The sequence below is a fragment of the Lipotes vexillifer genome, unplaced genomic scaffold (assembly GCF_000442215.2).
Source record: "Lipotes vexillifer unplaced genomic scaffold, Lipotes_vexillifer_v1.1 scaffold402, whole genome shotgun sequence".
Classification (NCBI taxonomy): domain Eukaryota; kingdom Metazoa; phylum Chordata; class Mammalia; order Artiodactyla; family Lipotidae; genus Lipotes; species Lipotes vexillifer.
Window position 1 is genome coordinate 3,935,230 of NW_006798409.1, and position 14,494 is coordinate 3,949,723.

General features: G+C 48.6%; 1 protein-coding gene across 1 annotated transcript; it reads right to left on the reverse strand.

Moving 5' to 3' along the window:
• Nucleotides 1-5,535: 5,535 nt before the first annotated feature.
• Nucleotides 5,536-12,935, reverse strand: LOC103084396 (carbonyl reductase [NADPH] 3). Its single transcript, XM_007470499.1, has 3 exons — nt 12,494-12,935; nt 10,553-10,660; nt 5,536-6,023 (listed from the first exon to the last, which is right to left on the reverse strand). The coding sequence occupies exons 1-3, from the start codon at nt 12,780-12,782 to the stop codon at nt 5,587-5,589; spliced, it is 834 nt and encodes a 277-aa protein (XP_007470561.1). The 5' UTR covers nt 12,783-12,935; the 3' UTR covers nt 5,536-5,586.
• Nucleotides 12,936-14,494: the final 1,559 nt, after the last annotated feature.

The window sequence follows — 14,494 nt, forward strand, 5'->3', positions numbered from 1 at the left end:
GAAGAGAGCCTTGTCAGCGATAACATGTGTTTAGGAGGGGAGGTGGCAGAAGGGTACCACTGCTCACGGTTAGGAAGGCGTCAGCCAGGTAAGAGCAGGTAACTGGAGCAGTTCAATGTCATGGTTGGTTATAAGAAGAAAGTACTATTCAATGTAACTAACAGCACTGGTGAGAAGTTTGGAAATATGCAAGCTCTTTTATTTCAAAATATGGGGCACTTGATACTATGCTAGTAAGCGAGTCTTCTGGGGGGGCTTGGCAAATCTATCAGTTCTGCATGTATTTCTCTCATGCAACACATAACTAAGAGATGGGAGATCAGCCTCCAGATGAGGATACTGGGAATCAGGCCCTCCAGAAAATTGCTGGGGTCACATAGCAAGCAACTGGCAGAATTAGGATTCCAGCTCAGGCCAGCCAGGTGCCACAGAGCCTCGACTACATTAAGCTACAGGTAAAATTAATAGTGCAGCCCTTATAGAGCTCTTTTGACAATGTTTTTGCAATCTACTCTGGATACCTTTTCTGTGAGAGACTCAATAGCTCAGTAAGACTGATAGAATTCTACAGCCTCCTAACAACTACACCCAAAGGAGTAGTCGTATAAACAAGTGTATCAGACCAGATGAATCTGCCAGAAAATGGAAAATGTCAGCTGGGGATCTCTCACCTTAACCATTCTTAATTTCTTAGGAAAACAAGTTTGAGTGAAAAATCAACTGTCTAGATCCAAAAGAAGTTAGTATTAAAGATGTTTACACGAAGGACCGTTTCTGATGAAATGGATGAAAACATAGGTGAAATGAAAACATAGGTGAGTGAAAAGTGTCAGAGTCACCCTCCCATGAGCCAGAACACTTATCAGTAGATAATGATCCTTAGTCACAGCACAGAAACACTCATCTGCAAGTGGTTTAATCAAGTAGGGCACATGATTTTGAATCGGGTCTTTCAGAGTGGTAACTAAATTGAGGTGGCAAAAATGTAAGGCACATAATGGGAGAAAGCTTTGGGGGGAGAGGGGCGCCTCCACTGCCTTACCAAAATATGCTGCAAAGATTCTCCCAAGTGTCGGGCAGCTGTCCCAGGTTAGGGAAACACCTGAGGGTAACAGACTCCATAAGCAGCGGCACTGAGTTGGTAAAAGACCATCCAGGAAGGCAGCAGCTGGCAATCCTGCAAGACTGAGGGGCCAGGCGGCTGAGCGCGCACTATGGCTGGGATCCCTTCTCCTGCGGACAGTCGGGAAGACTTGGGGGGTCTTCCCTTAACAGGAAAGCCTTCATCTTATAAAGGTCTCGATCCCTAGCCCTGCTCCCCGACCAGGACCTCGAGCAAACAAAGCCGCGGCTTCGGCATCCGCCGGCCGCGGTGAGGGGCGGCCGGGCCGTGACCCACCTGACCTCCACCTGCGGGACGAGAGGCCGGGCCGGGCCCGGCCGCTCTTCTTTTGTTGCGGGGAGCCGGGGGAACTGGGAGGGGATCCCACTTGGCCTCCCGGGCTGCCCCTTGGGGGGCCGGGGCCGAAGCCCACGCCCACTAGCGGCCTCGCTAGGGCCGCCCCCGCACTGCAGCAGTGAGCGCCGGCGGGCCCCGGCCGCGCTCGGGGAAGCCACCTGCACACCAGGCCCGCCTCCAAGGCGCCGCCCGAACCCTGTGCACCCGGAGAGGAAGCACCCGCCGATCGCGGACCCGCAAGAGGCGACGCCCCGGCTCCCTCGGCTTCGCCTGGCGGCCGAAGGCGCCGGCCTGACTTACCGGCGGCGGCGGCCTTTCTCGGCGGGCGCGCCCACGGGAGGCGCGGAGGAGCCGAGCTGGACGCCAAGGGTTAAACGATCGAAAGCTGCGGCGCGGCCGCCAGCCGGGACGCCGGAAGAAGCGCAGCTCCAGAGCCGCAGCGGCCGCGACTTCAGGACACTGGGCGGGCCGGGGGTCGGATCTTAGACGCTTGGGGGCGGGGACAAGGGCGGGCCCTCGGTGCGTGGGGAGGAGCCTAGAAGGGCTGGGCCGGGAGGCGGGCCCTTGGCATATAGGGGCGTGGCCAAAGGAGGGGCTTCTCTGCGGACTGGGCGAGGCAGGGCGGAGAGGCGGGCCCTCGGCGCTTGGGGGGCGGGGCTAAGGGAGAGCCCTCGGTGAGTGGGGCAGAGGCCGGGGAGTGTCCTCGACGCTTGGGGCAGGGCCCGGAAGACGGGCCCTTGGCTTGGGGGGCGGGACCAGGAGGCGGTACCTCGGCTGGCGGGGTGGGTCCCGGTGGCGGGTCCTCAGCGCGCGGGGCCCGGGTCCTGAACGCGGACTCCAGAGCGCAGGGCTCCCACCCCAAGTCTCCCGCAGCTTCCCGGCGGTGGGCGTCGCTCTCAGCGAGAACAACTACTCCAGCCCTCGCCGTGGGTCTGCTTCTGGGGAGGCATCGCACAGGTTGGGGGGAGGTTTGGCTCCGCCTTTCATCTGGGCCTTCCCCTGACACACCCAAATTGAAGGGGACGTCGGTCAGTGAATCAGCAGGCCCAAGGAGAGGTTTGGAGTTACAGACAAGGAGAACCGATGGACCCGAGAAAGGTGGGCTCCATGGCACTTGGCCATCGGGACTACACCCAAACTCTCGGGGAGGAAGAGTGGAACCCTTCTGTACACGCTCGGGCAGCTGGAGGTTTGGGGACCCTGGTAAGGTGCGCCGGCCCCACAGGCCGCATTTTTCTGACCTTTGGCATCTGAGAAGGTGAGGTGGATAATTCCTGGAATGAGCTTCTTAATGTGGGCTCTGGCTCAGAAAGGAGACCTCACATCAAGTCTAAAGAGCATTCATGTTTCCAGATAAACTCTAACCCCTTCCTGTCATCCTCAGGAGCCTTCGGACCTGGACAGTCCAGACGCGCCCAACCTGGCCTGACAGCTGCAGAGCAAGAAGCACCTGATGACGGGACTCAGGCAAATTTCACCTGAGCATCCTGATTGCACCAGCTCAGGCTCCCAGCCAACCAAAACAGTGCCACCTGTTGATTGAGGTTGTGATTTCTATGGAAGCCTCTAACCCCTCACTGTCCCCTGGGAATTTTCAGACCTAGTTTGGGGCTCATAAATGCTAGGCCATCCATGAAAGAGTTTGTGGGGGTGGGAGTGGGGCATGAACACGTTGAAATTGTGTACAATATTTTGTGTTTATGTATGTTTCTGGAGAAAGAGTATAGAGTTTGTATCAGATTTCCGAGGGAATCTATCACCTCCCCCCCAAACATCAAGAATGTTTTAATAGTTTGGGATGCTGGACCTCTCACCAGCCAGGCTTCTGATTCTGATTCCATCTCCACCCAATTGGCATATACCAAGTGTCCCAGATGTAAATCCTCTAATGGTCAATTCTAGGAATGGTCTTAAAGTAAAAACAGAAGAAAACTAAAGGATTGAGCATTTGCAAGACAAAGAATTAATTCCATGAAAATTGATTTCCTAATGAAGATGCGATAAGCTCCATTTTTACAAAAACAAAGTTGACAAACAGGTGTTTCTTTTTCTTTTTAGGTTTCTCGAATCCTAGCCACACTGCACATGGCATTGAACTAACAGAGATAAAAGAACTGCTTATACCCACCATTAAGGAGAGAGAATCAGTTTGTCTGTGCCAAAACCACCATGTACAACTTTGTCCTAGTGCATTTATATAAAATAAAACACTTCCCTTATAGTTAGGTCACCTAGCGCTGAAGAATGCCAGGTGTGTGGGAGGTTAATATAAATTAACTTTGACAAATAAGGGTAGTGTAAACCCTTAAAAGAACTCCATTTATAATCAGGATTATAGGTAAATGTACAGCACTAAGATTTAAAAGTTTATTCTTACAAGGATCTGTTTACTTGGGTCAAGCTGTCTTGTCACCCTTGATGTACTGAGCTGTGTTCATCTGTTTAAGACATGTAAATAGCATAGGTTCCTTGCATAATAATACTCAAACTAATTAGGGCACTTCAGATTTAATTTAAATCAGAATTTTACCCCTTTTGAGAGTGAAGAAAGCACTGTAAATCAGAGGAAATGGGTCAGGCTGGCCCACCTATCAGGAAGATTGGCCCAGGGAAACTCATTCTGAGTTTCCATGTGCAGATACTGGTGACCCTCCAAGCCCGTCTCTTCTCCACCCATCTTTGTAGAAATCTTGCATAGTTCTGTAGTTGATGCTGTTCCCACTTCGTGGTTGACTTGCAGTAACGAGTAAACCTTTGTCAGGATCCTCATTATCACCTGCTTTGATCTCCACTGTATCACTGTTTGGGCTCTTGGGCTGTCACAATCCTGTTACAGTTCAGTAGATGAGGGCAAAGTCTACAGACCAGGTCTAAAGCTGATGCTGTGTTTGGGTTTCCCACACGGGTGTCAACCTAGAAAAGTATATCACAGAGAAGCTGATGTGGATGGGATCTCTGGCACCATTTGGTGCCTAAAAACACGTATGAGATACTCCATTTAAAATATGCCACTTTAGGGAATTCCCTGGCAGTCCAGTAGTTAGGACTCCACGCTTCCACTGCAGAGGGTGCAGGTACGATCCCTGGTTGGGGAACTAAGATCCCACATGCCGTGTGGCACGGCCAAATAAATAAATAACAAAATATGCCACTTTAAAACCGTATTTCATGTATCTACTTTATGGAAAAGTTCACGCAGAGGCTGGTTTGGGGATCTAATAACTATATGGCTTACAAATCTCTTAGATTCAGTGTATCATCTTCCTTAATTTTTACACCAAGGGAGTTGCCTGTGGTCTTTAGACTCGTGATAGTGAAGCTGGATGTACCAAGTGCTAGGCACCAAGGAATTTTTCTGTCAGACAGTCCTGGATACAATTCTGACTCTTGGCTTTTAGCTGTGTGATCTTGAATAAGTTAATCAGCCTCTCCAAGCCTTTATTTCCTCACTTGAAAAAATGACATTAATACCTACCTTAAAGGACTGTTGTGAGAATTATGTAAAACAATGTCAGGAAAGTATTAAGCATGACATATGGACTAGCACGCCATGGGTTCTCACTTCATGATATTTTTGCCTTTACAGCCTACTATGAAACATTTTCATGCACTTCTGTTCGTTAGATTCCTTTTGGTTGCAAGCAACAGACCAGCTTAAGGAAAAGGGAAACTTCTTTAAAGGATACAAGAGTTTCTTAGAGCATCTCTTAGAACCTAGGATCTCAGGGATGGTCTGAAGCTGGGGAATGGATGCCACTGTGAGAAGAGGGGCCATCTCTCTTTGGGCCACGCTGTAGCTGCTTTTCTTTTTTTTTTTTGTGGTACGTGGGCCTCTCACTGTTGTGGCCTCTCCCATTGCGGAGCACAGGCTCCGGACACACAGGCTCAGCAGCCATGGCTCACGGGCCCAGCCACTCCGCGGCATGTGGGATCTTCCTGGACCGGGGCACGAACCCGCGTCCCCTGCATTGGCAGGCAGATTCTTAACCACTGCGTCACCAGGGAAGTCCCAGAACCAGACACCTTCTCATAGACGCCCCGCAAGGACAGAAACAGAATCGGACTACAACACCAGAATTCATTCATTCCCCAAACATTTATTAAGCCTCAAGTGCCAAAGCAGACATTCACCAGGTTTGGACGACTTTGTCCCGGACTAGCTGCCCGTGAGGCTCGGTGGCATCTGGAGGCAGGAGGGCCAAGTAGACAGGAGTCTCAGCGCCCTCCTCCACGGTCCTGGAGCCGTGAGGTCCCACCATGTCCGTCTTCACCCACCCGGGGCAGCACGCGTTCAGCAGAATCCTGTCCGCTTGTCTCTTCTCATCCAGACGCTGGGCCAGGATTCTCGATAGGACTGTGACCCCCAGTTTGGACACCCCATAAGCAGAGTTGGGCCAGCCCTCCCTCTCATGCACCTCATTTTTCGTGTCCTCCACGAACTTTTTCATGAGCTCCACCAGGTCTTCCTCTGTAAGTGTCTTACATCGGAACTTCTCCTGCAGATCTTCGCTACAATTTTCAAGGGCTTTGGAACCCTGTAAACTACTGACATTCACCACTCTGCCTGAAACAGAATAAGAAAAATGTAGAAGCATGTCACAAATAAACAATTGTTGGTTGACTACTGACAAACATGATTGAGTCATGGGGCAGGTGTAATTGCTGGTTTAAAAAATGATTCTAGGGCTTCCCTGGTGGCGCAGTGGTTGAGAGTCTGCCTGCCGATGCAGGGGACACAGGTTCGTGCCCCGGTCCGGGAAGATCCCACATGCCGCGGAGTGGCTGGGCCCGTGAGCCATGGCTGCTGAGCCTGTGTGTCCGGAGCCTGTGCTCCGCAATGGGAGAGGCCACAACAGTGAGAGGCCCACGTACCGCAAAAAAAAAAAAAAAAAAAAAAAAAGATTCTAATAAATAAATAAATAGCCAAGCATTTTAAGCCCTTAAAAAAAAAAAAGATTCTAGAAGGCATTAAACAAAAACCTCCAAAGGTATTCAAAAATACCTCAAGAATGCACCAGTGGGTTTTAACTTTTTGTCCCTTGTTCTCCCAAAAGGAAGAACACATTTCTGTCAATAACAGGGGCTAAAGAGCAGTGATTCATTAGGTGAGGAGAAGGTAGGTCTGTAGTAGAATCACCAGGTAGTTTTATAAAACACACCCTCCTATACACACATTTCCAGGTACTTGTGAACTTGCTTTCCGGGGGACAGCACCCTCACCCTTAGATTATTTCTTAGGGTCCTGGGGCCACCTCTGTACCCCTGAGTGCCAAAATCAGGTTTAAGCAATCCCTTGCCAATGACCCTTGTCTATCCTTAATGATGGATACTTTCACATGTGGAATGGGTTGATTCTCCATCCCAGTTTTAATTTTCATTGATTTTTTTTAGCCCATAGTTAACAAATAATTAAATATAATTAGTGAGTTAATATTCATATTAGCAATGATTCACAGCTACTAATGAAACAGATCTGTCCATAAAATAAAATATGAAGGCCAAAAACTAGAAAATAATTTGAAGCATTGATAGAAATCCCCAAACCAGTGAATGTGTGAATTTACACATTCTGTCCAACATCAAAAAGCACCAAATTTGGGGGGTTATTTTCTCACATATTATTCTGAATCCATATTCTTTGCATCCAACAGGATAACTGGATTTTATTTCATTTTCTGAGTGGCATTCACCACAGGTACACATTTGTTGGTGGGGTGTGTACATGCTGGGAGATTCTTGTGGGCTCAGCCCCATGCGGAGATGCCTTCACTCTGTCCTTGTACATAAGCATCTCACATAGCCCGCAGGGACCCAAGACTCTTCAGCATATTCTTTCCTTCCTTCCTTCTCTCTGTCTCTCTCTGGTAATAACATATTGCTTTCCTAACTTTTTTTTTTTTTTTTTTGCGGTACGCGGGCCTCTCACTGTTGTGACCTCTCCCGTTGAGGAGCATAGGCTGCGGATGCGCAGGCTCAGCGGCCATGTCTCACAGGCCTAGCTGCTCCGTGGCATGTGGGAGCTTCCCGTACCGGGGCACGAACCCGTGTCCCCTCATCGGCAGGCGGACTCCCAACCACTGCGCCACCAGGGAAGCCCTTTTTCCCAACTTTTAACTTTGAAAAACTTTGCAACCTACAGAGAAATTGCAAGAATGGTTTAATAAACACCCATCTATATACCCTTCAGCTGAGTTCACCAACTGTCAACATTTTGCCACATTTGTTTTCTCTCTTTCTCTTAATTGTAGAGATACCTAAACCTTCACCTTAAAACACTGTAGTATACAGAAGGGCATTCTCTTCCATAACCGCAAATGTGATCACATTAATCATGGTACAACACTATTACCTAAACTATAGTCCATATTCAAACGTCCCTAATTGTCTCAATAATCTTCCTTTATAGGTTTTTTGTTTGTTTTCATCCTGGGTCCAATGGATTGCATGGACCCTGGAGGGATAAATGGATTGCATTTAGTTGTCCTATCTCTTTAGTCTATTTAGACTAGAGCAGTTGACAGTGATCTTTTTAAAGACTCTAAGCCATTATTTTGTAGTATTTCCCCCAGTTTGGATTGGCATGATTTTTTTTTTTTTTATGATTAGATTCACTTCAATATTTTGGCCAGGAATTCTGCTTTGCTGAAGTTATGTTCTTCATTACTTGCTAAGCAGCTTTGCACTCAAACACTTGGCTGCTACAAAGAATTAAATTCAAACAGGGAAGGAGAAAAGAAAAGAAAAAACAAATTACAGGAGCTACTCTATGCCTTCGATGGAAATTAAAAACTTCCTAGGAGGAAGAGGCGTCCTCTTTGATCTCAAGGCACACCCCTGGGGGAGAGGCCAAGGGGTTACAGTTGCAACAGCTAAATGGGCCCAATTAGCCCTGAAAAGGGCTCAGCCCACACCATCACCACCACTCTTTGCTGAGGTCCAGGTGGCTCCACGGTCCGGAAACAACCCCTACTGCGTTCCGGCAAGAGTGGGCAAGTAGCTCCCCCTAGTGGCTTAACCTATTCACTCAATCTTGAACCAATATGCAAGCGGGTTAACTTCCTTTAAAGTGATATTATAAAGCTAAATAAAGAGTGGCTTTTAAATCAGCTTTGAATGTGGAGAAAGTGACTCCCTACAAACCAAGGGGCAGCAATGCTCAGCGTTTTGCCCTCTAGAGTGACGTTTATTGAAAAGCCACCACTATTCTCAATGTGTTGCAAACCAAAGATTCCTGCTTTGGGAATTACTGTAACAGAAAACTGGTTAAAGACAGTGATTCACCAGCACTGGGTTGGTCCCTGAGCCCCACCCTCCCCAAAGACTTCTTTTACCTTTCAAAATGGTTGGTTCACAATCATTTGGTGCTATAATCCTTCCCTAACTAGAACTAATTATCCTCGTTTGATTGAGGGGTGAAGTTAGGAAACTGGGATACTGTTTCCAGCTCTACTACTACCTGGCTGTATTCACTTCTCTGGGGCTCAGTTTCCTTCTCTATAAAGTGAAGGTGTAGACAGATACCATAAATGTACTTTAAAAATGTAAGTTTTTTTCAATTCTTTGCAGCTTTCAAATTCTATGATTCTAAAATCCATAGAAAGATTTCATGATACTTGGTAAAAGACACAGCTACAACGGAATACTATGCAGCTGTAAAAAAGAATAAGAGCCCCAGATATAGTAAGTGAAGAAAGCAAGGTGGCAAATGTTATACTTAATGTCCTTTTTTTTTGTAAAAAGGGAAGGAAATATATATATATATATATATATATATATATATATATATATACACACACATTTATTTTTGCTTAGATTTGCATTTAAAAATTCCATCCCCTTGACCCTGGACACTCACCAACTCCATGCCCCTGGACCCAAGGCTTCTGTGAGCCAGTACCTGAAACTGTACCTGTGAGCTTTCTATGATCCCATCCCACTAAGAAACCAGTAACAATAATCACCTGTGGAGAATGGGGAGGGGCAGACAGGTGGGACTCTCACCATGCATCTTTTAAAATTTAAATATTTTTGCACTGGAGATCATCTTTCTTCAAAATGTTAAATTAAGAAAAGCATGTTTCTAGTAAGAATCACAGAGTCCTTCTTCCTAAGAAGCACAGTTGATTTCTTGGGAAAGAAAATCCTCAGGGAAGCAAGGCTTCTCTCCCCACCTCCCAGCACAGTTGTAATTTACACAGCTAGGGTTGCTTGTCAGCGGTGGTCTTCCCTGCTGGACTCTGTGCTCCATGGACAGGACTGTCCATGCCCACAATACTCACCACTGTATTCCCAGCACCAGAGTAATGCCTGGATTATGGTAGGCGCTCAATAAATGTTTGTGGGAAAAGTAATAAAAGTTATTCGCTGAATACTTGGAAGTGTGGGAAAGATATTTCCTAATAAAGAAAAGTTTCTTTTGGATGCTCTGAACCAGCTTGGCAAAGGTTGGTGCAAGAAGAAAGGAAGAGAGGGAAATTCATAGTAATGAGAGAACAGACACTTTCCCCAAGCCCCAGGTGAACTGGGTGAGGCCCGGACACCTTGGGGAACTGAGAAAGACTCACTGAAGCTGCTCAAAGGCAAGAGGCCTTTGGGGACTTGAAACACCTTATCCTTCTAGGATTCACGTCATGACTTGGGACCCAAGAGCATCACCATGTATCACACACATCTTTCTTTTTGGAGGTGGGGAAGAAGATGAACTTTTCATAAACGTTGAGGGAACAACTGGGTAAAATGGTACATTTAGATCCATCTCCTTCCTACACAAGGATAAACTTCAAATGAACCAGGTATCTGAACATACATGCATCTATACACGCCTAAGTTCACTCATGCTTGCATGCACACAAACATACAAGGAGGAAAAGGGAATTAATTCTTCCACAAACTTGGAGTGGGGTATACATATCTTTCAATAAAGCTGAAATGTTCGGATGAGGGGCCAGATACTATGAGAAAATAATGCAGTTTTCTATTTTTCCCCCTGGGTGATTCCTGGGGGACAGCCCCCCGGCCACCCCCCGCCCCCGGGGGGGTGGGTCACGCCTTGCCGAGAGGAGGCAACCCGACAGTCCACAAAGCTGGACTTACCATGAGGTTTCACTATCGGCAGTAATTCGCTGCAGACGTTTCTCGTGGCAAAAAAGTTTGTCTTCAGGGTCATCTCAGCTTGAATGTCAAACGGTGTCGGGTCATCAACTTTCAAAAAAGAGAAGGAAACAAAGTCATGCATTTGCTCCTGAAATTCATGACAAAGTGGATCTTATCTCTAATGAAAGACAAAACCAGCTAACTTTAAAAACAATAAATTTATTGATTTTTGGCTGCGTTGGATCTTCGTTGCTGCGGGAGTGCTTTCTCTAGTTGCAGCGAGCTGGGGGCTACTCTTCCGTTCGGTGCGCGGGCTTCTCATTGCGGTGGCTTCTCTTGTTGCTGAGGACGGGCTCGGCGGGGGCGGGGGGGGGTGCTCTAGAGCACAGGCTTGGTAGTTGTGGCGCACGGTCTTAGTTGCTCCATGGCACGTGGGATCTTCCCGGACCAGGGCTCGAACCCGTGTCCCCTGCATTGAGCAGGTGGATTCTTAACCACTGCGCCACCAGGGAAGTCCCCCAAACAAACTACCTTTAAAACAACTTTTAAACCACGAGATCCGTGGTTCTCAAACTTGGAGCGTGTGTGGGAAGCACCTGCGGGGCCTGTTAGAACACAGCATTCTGGGCCCCGCCCCCAGAGTTTGGGATCCTGAAGGTCCGGGGTGAGGCTCCAAAATTTTCATTTCTAACCAGTTCCCAGGTGACGCCACAGCTACTGGTCTGCGAGCCACACTCTGAGCAGCAGTGATCAAAGTTCGCAGTCTTGGATGGGCATAGGAGGCACCTGGGGATTCTGTTAAAATGCAGATTATCATGCAGCACGTGTGGTGGCGGGGCTGGGGATTCTGCGATTCCAGCGAGTGTCTAGCGGGGCAGGCGCTGCTGGCCGACAGCCCACACTCTGAGGGGCAAGAGCTTCCAGCTGAAGTCAGTGTTCCTCCGTGTGTCCTCCAGGAAGCCGGGTATTTATCCACCAATTCCCCAGCCGTCGGCTCCGGGGGCTGTCAGTCGCCCCCCGCCCCGCCCGCGCTCCCAGAAAGCCAGCAGACCGAGTTGCAGGTGCAGGGCGCTGCCGAGGACCCAAGGCCAAGGGGATGAAGACTTAACGCTTCACAAGGCTTCGTTTTCCTCCGCTCTGCCTCTTAGATTTCTCTTCCCCACTAGGTTGTAAGTGAGGCTGCCCTGTTTATTTCTACCCGCGGCACATGGCAGATCGATAACTCTTACTCGAATAATAAGAGTAAGTAATCTCCTTGATGTCCCCCCTCCAGCGCCCAGCCCCCCCCCCCCCCCCCTTCTTCAGACCACACTTGTATATGTTTGATAACAAACATAGCTTCCCTGGGGGTGGGAACCACGCTCGCTTCCTTTTTGCCAGAGCCTATCAAAGCTCCCCATTAAAAAGCTCCATTAAAGCTCTCTCAAGTCCACTAGCGCGTGCACGTGCGCACTAATCGTGCTCCCGAGATCCACTTCCTGTCCCGAGCAGATGCCTCCTCATATCTATGAATGCGCCCTTTCAAGGAAAGAGAAAGCCCAAAGTGAGTTTGGAGACCCTTCGCAGAGAAAATGTTTCTTGCGTTAGAAAGCTGATGAGCTTAGCAGGGCGTGGTCCCCTCGCAGGAGACCGATTCTCTTGCAAACCTCAGCAGCTGTCTGTTCTGGGAAGGTCCTGGGCTGAGCCCTGGCGTGCTCGGGCCAGCACAGGCCGGCAGGCGGGCGGGGCGCACTGTGCCGGGCGCCCGGGCGGGTCTGGAGCTAAACGAACCGCTCCCGCGACTCCGTGGGAAGCGAGAACCAGCCGTGGGAGGCGAGAGCTGAGTGCATCCCGAGGGGCGGGCTCTGCCTTCCATAACTTAAGAGGGCGGGTAGGGGGCGTATGCGGCTCACTGTCTGGCACCCTCGGAGCGCCCAGGGACCTCCCGCCCCCCACACCTACTCTTGAAGGCGATGCCCGCGTTGTTGACCAGCACGTTGAGCCCCCCGTACTCCTTGCGCAGGAAGGCGCGCAGGGCGCGGATGCTCTGCAGGTCGTCGATGTCCAGCTGGTGGAAGCGCGGGCTCAGGCCCTCGGCCTGTAGCTGCTGCACGGCCGCCCGGCCCCGCTCCACGTCCCGCGCCGTGAGCACCACGTCCCCCGGGAACTGCCGGCACAGGTCGCGCGCGATGGCGAAGCCGATGCCCTTGTTGGCCCCGGTGACCAGCGCCACGCGGGTGTAGGACGGCATGGCCAGGTGCCGGGCGCGCGGGGCCGTTGGGTGAAGAGCGAACCGGGCCGTGGGCCACGGGCGGCGCGCGCTGCGGAGGCCCGGCCACAGTCAGAGAAGCCAGTAAGAACTGTGTTCTAGGATCCAGCGCTGTGACTTGCAGAGAACGAGGCTCCGGTCCTCGGTCCCTCCCCTCCGAGGAGGGGCCGTCTGTTCCTGAAGGTTTCGTAACGCCCCATTCCCGGGTCCGCCCCCTACCCGCGATGCGCCCTCTTTTGATCCCGCCTCTTGAGCCAAGCTGTGCTTTGCGGGGTCGAGACGTTGTTTCCCTGAAGCAAAAGCGGACGGTGACGGGTCGATAGGGTCTAGAGATTCCTTGAAGTTGGATTGAAGAAACTATTGTAGGAGAACCCCAAAAGGAGAAAAACAAATGCTGAGTAATTTTCTTGGGCGTGCATCCGTCATCCACTGCAAAATGAGGATGTTTGCTTTTTCCTTGACTGCAGTGAAATTATTTCGACATGGTAACTGCTTCTCAGGACATAGATCCCATTCCTTGCTTAAGAGAAACTCAAGAGAGGAATGAGAGAAAAAAAGGTCCCAAGAACAGATTTACTGGTGTGGGCAGGGTACCTAGCTGTGTGGGATCCTAGCTGTGTGCGCCCCCAAGTGGGAGAGAATGTTTATGAAACTCTCATTGTGGGTGAAGCCTCTTACCGGAGTGTTTTTATTCATCTTACACAACTCCTACGCGTGCTAAGTGTGTGCATTTTAGGTTTGTCCAAGGAGGATACATATATGCATTTTTTTTCTCTAAGTGAAATTTGTGCCCCCAAAGTTCAACTGAAAATGAATCTCCAAAGGTGTGTCACAGTGTGGACAAGCAATTAGAACTCTCCCGCCCACCTTCTTTAGTGTAATCTGAGTGCATTTGATCTGAGTGTGTTTGATTAGTGACTTTTAGATTTATGGAGAGCTACGATCTCATTATGACTTAGCTCTACCCAAGCACAGGTTGGCTGAGCTGCCTGTGTCTGTCACCTTGACTCCACTTTCTCCATCAAGTCAACAGGTGAGGTCAGGAAGGTGGGCACCTGCTGGGACTCACCCAGTATTTTCTTTTTTCTCCTAAAGATTATTTGGAACTCTATTTTAAAGATATAGGGCTATTCGGGTTTTTTATTTCTTGAGTGAGCTTAATTCATGTTTTTCAAAAAATTTGTGTATATCACCTAAGTTGTTGACTCTTGACATGACGTCGTTCATTATATGCCCTTATCAATCCTTTTAATATCAAGGGTGATGCCACTTCTCTCATTCCTGATATTGGTATTTTGTGTCTTTCGTATCTTTTTCTTGATTCTCTCTGGTTAGAACTATTTATTTATTTTCTTAAGGAAGAAGCTTTTGGTTTCATTGATATGTTTCTTTATTTTTTCTGGTTATATTATATTTCCATTCTAATCTTTATTTCCTCTCTTCTCACTTTGGGTTTTCTAGTTGGTTGTGTTGTGGGTTTTTTTTGTTTTGTTTTGTTTTGTTTTTTAACCATGGAAGCTGAGATCACTGATTTAAGATCTTCTTTTCTAATATAGACATTAAGGGCTATTAATTTCCCTTTCTGTACTATGTTAGTGGCATCCCGTAAACACTGATATGTTGTGTTTTCAATTTCAATCAGTTTAAAATACCTTCTAATTTACTTTTTTTTTTTTTTTTTTTTTTTTTTTTTT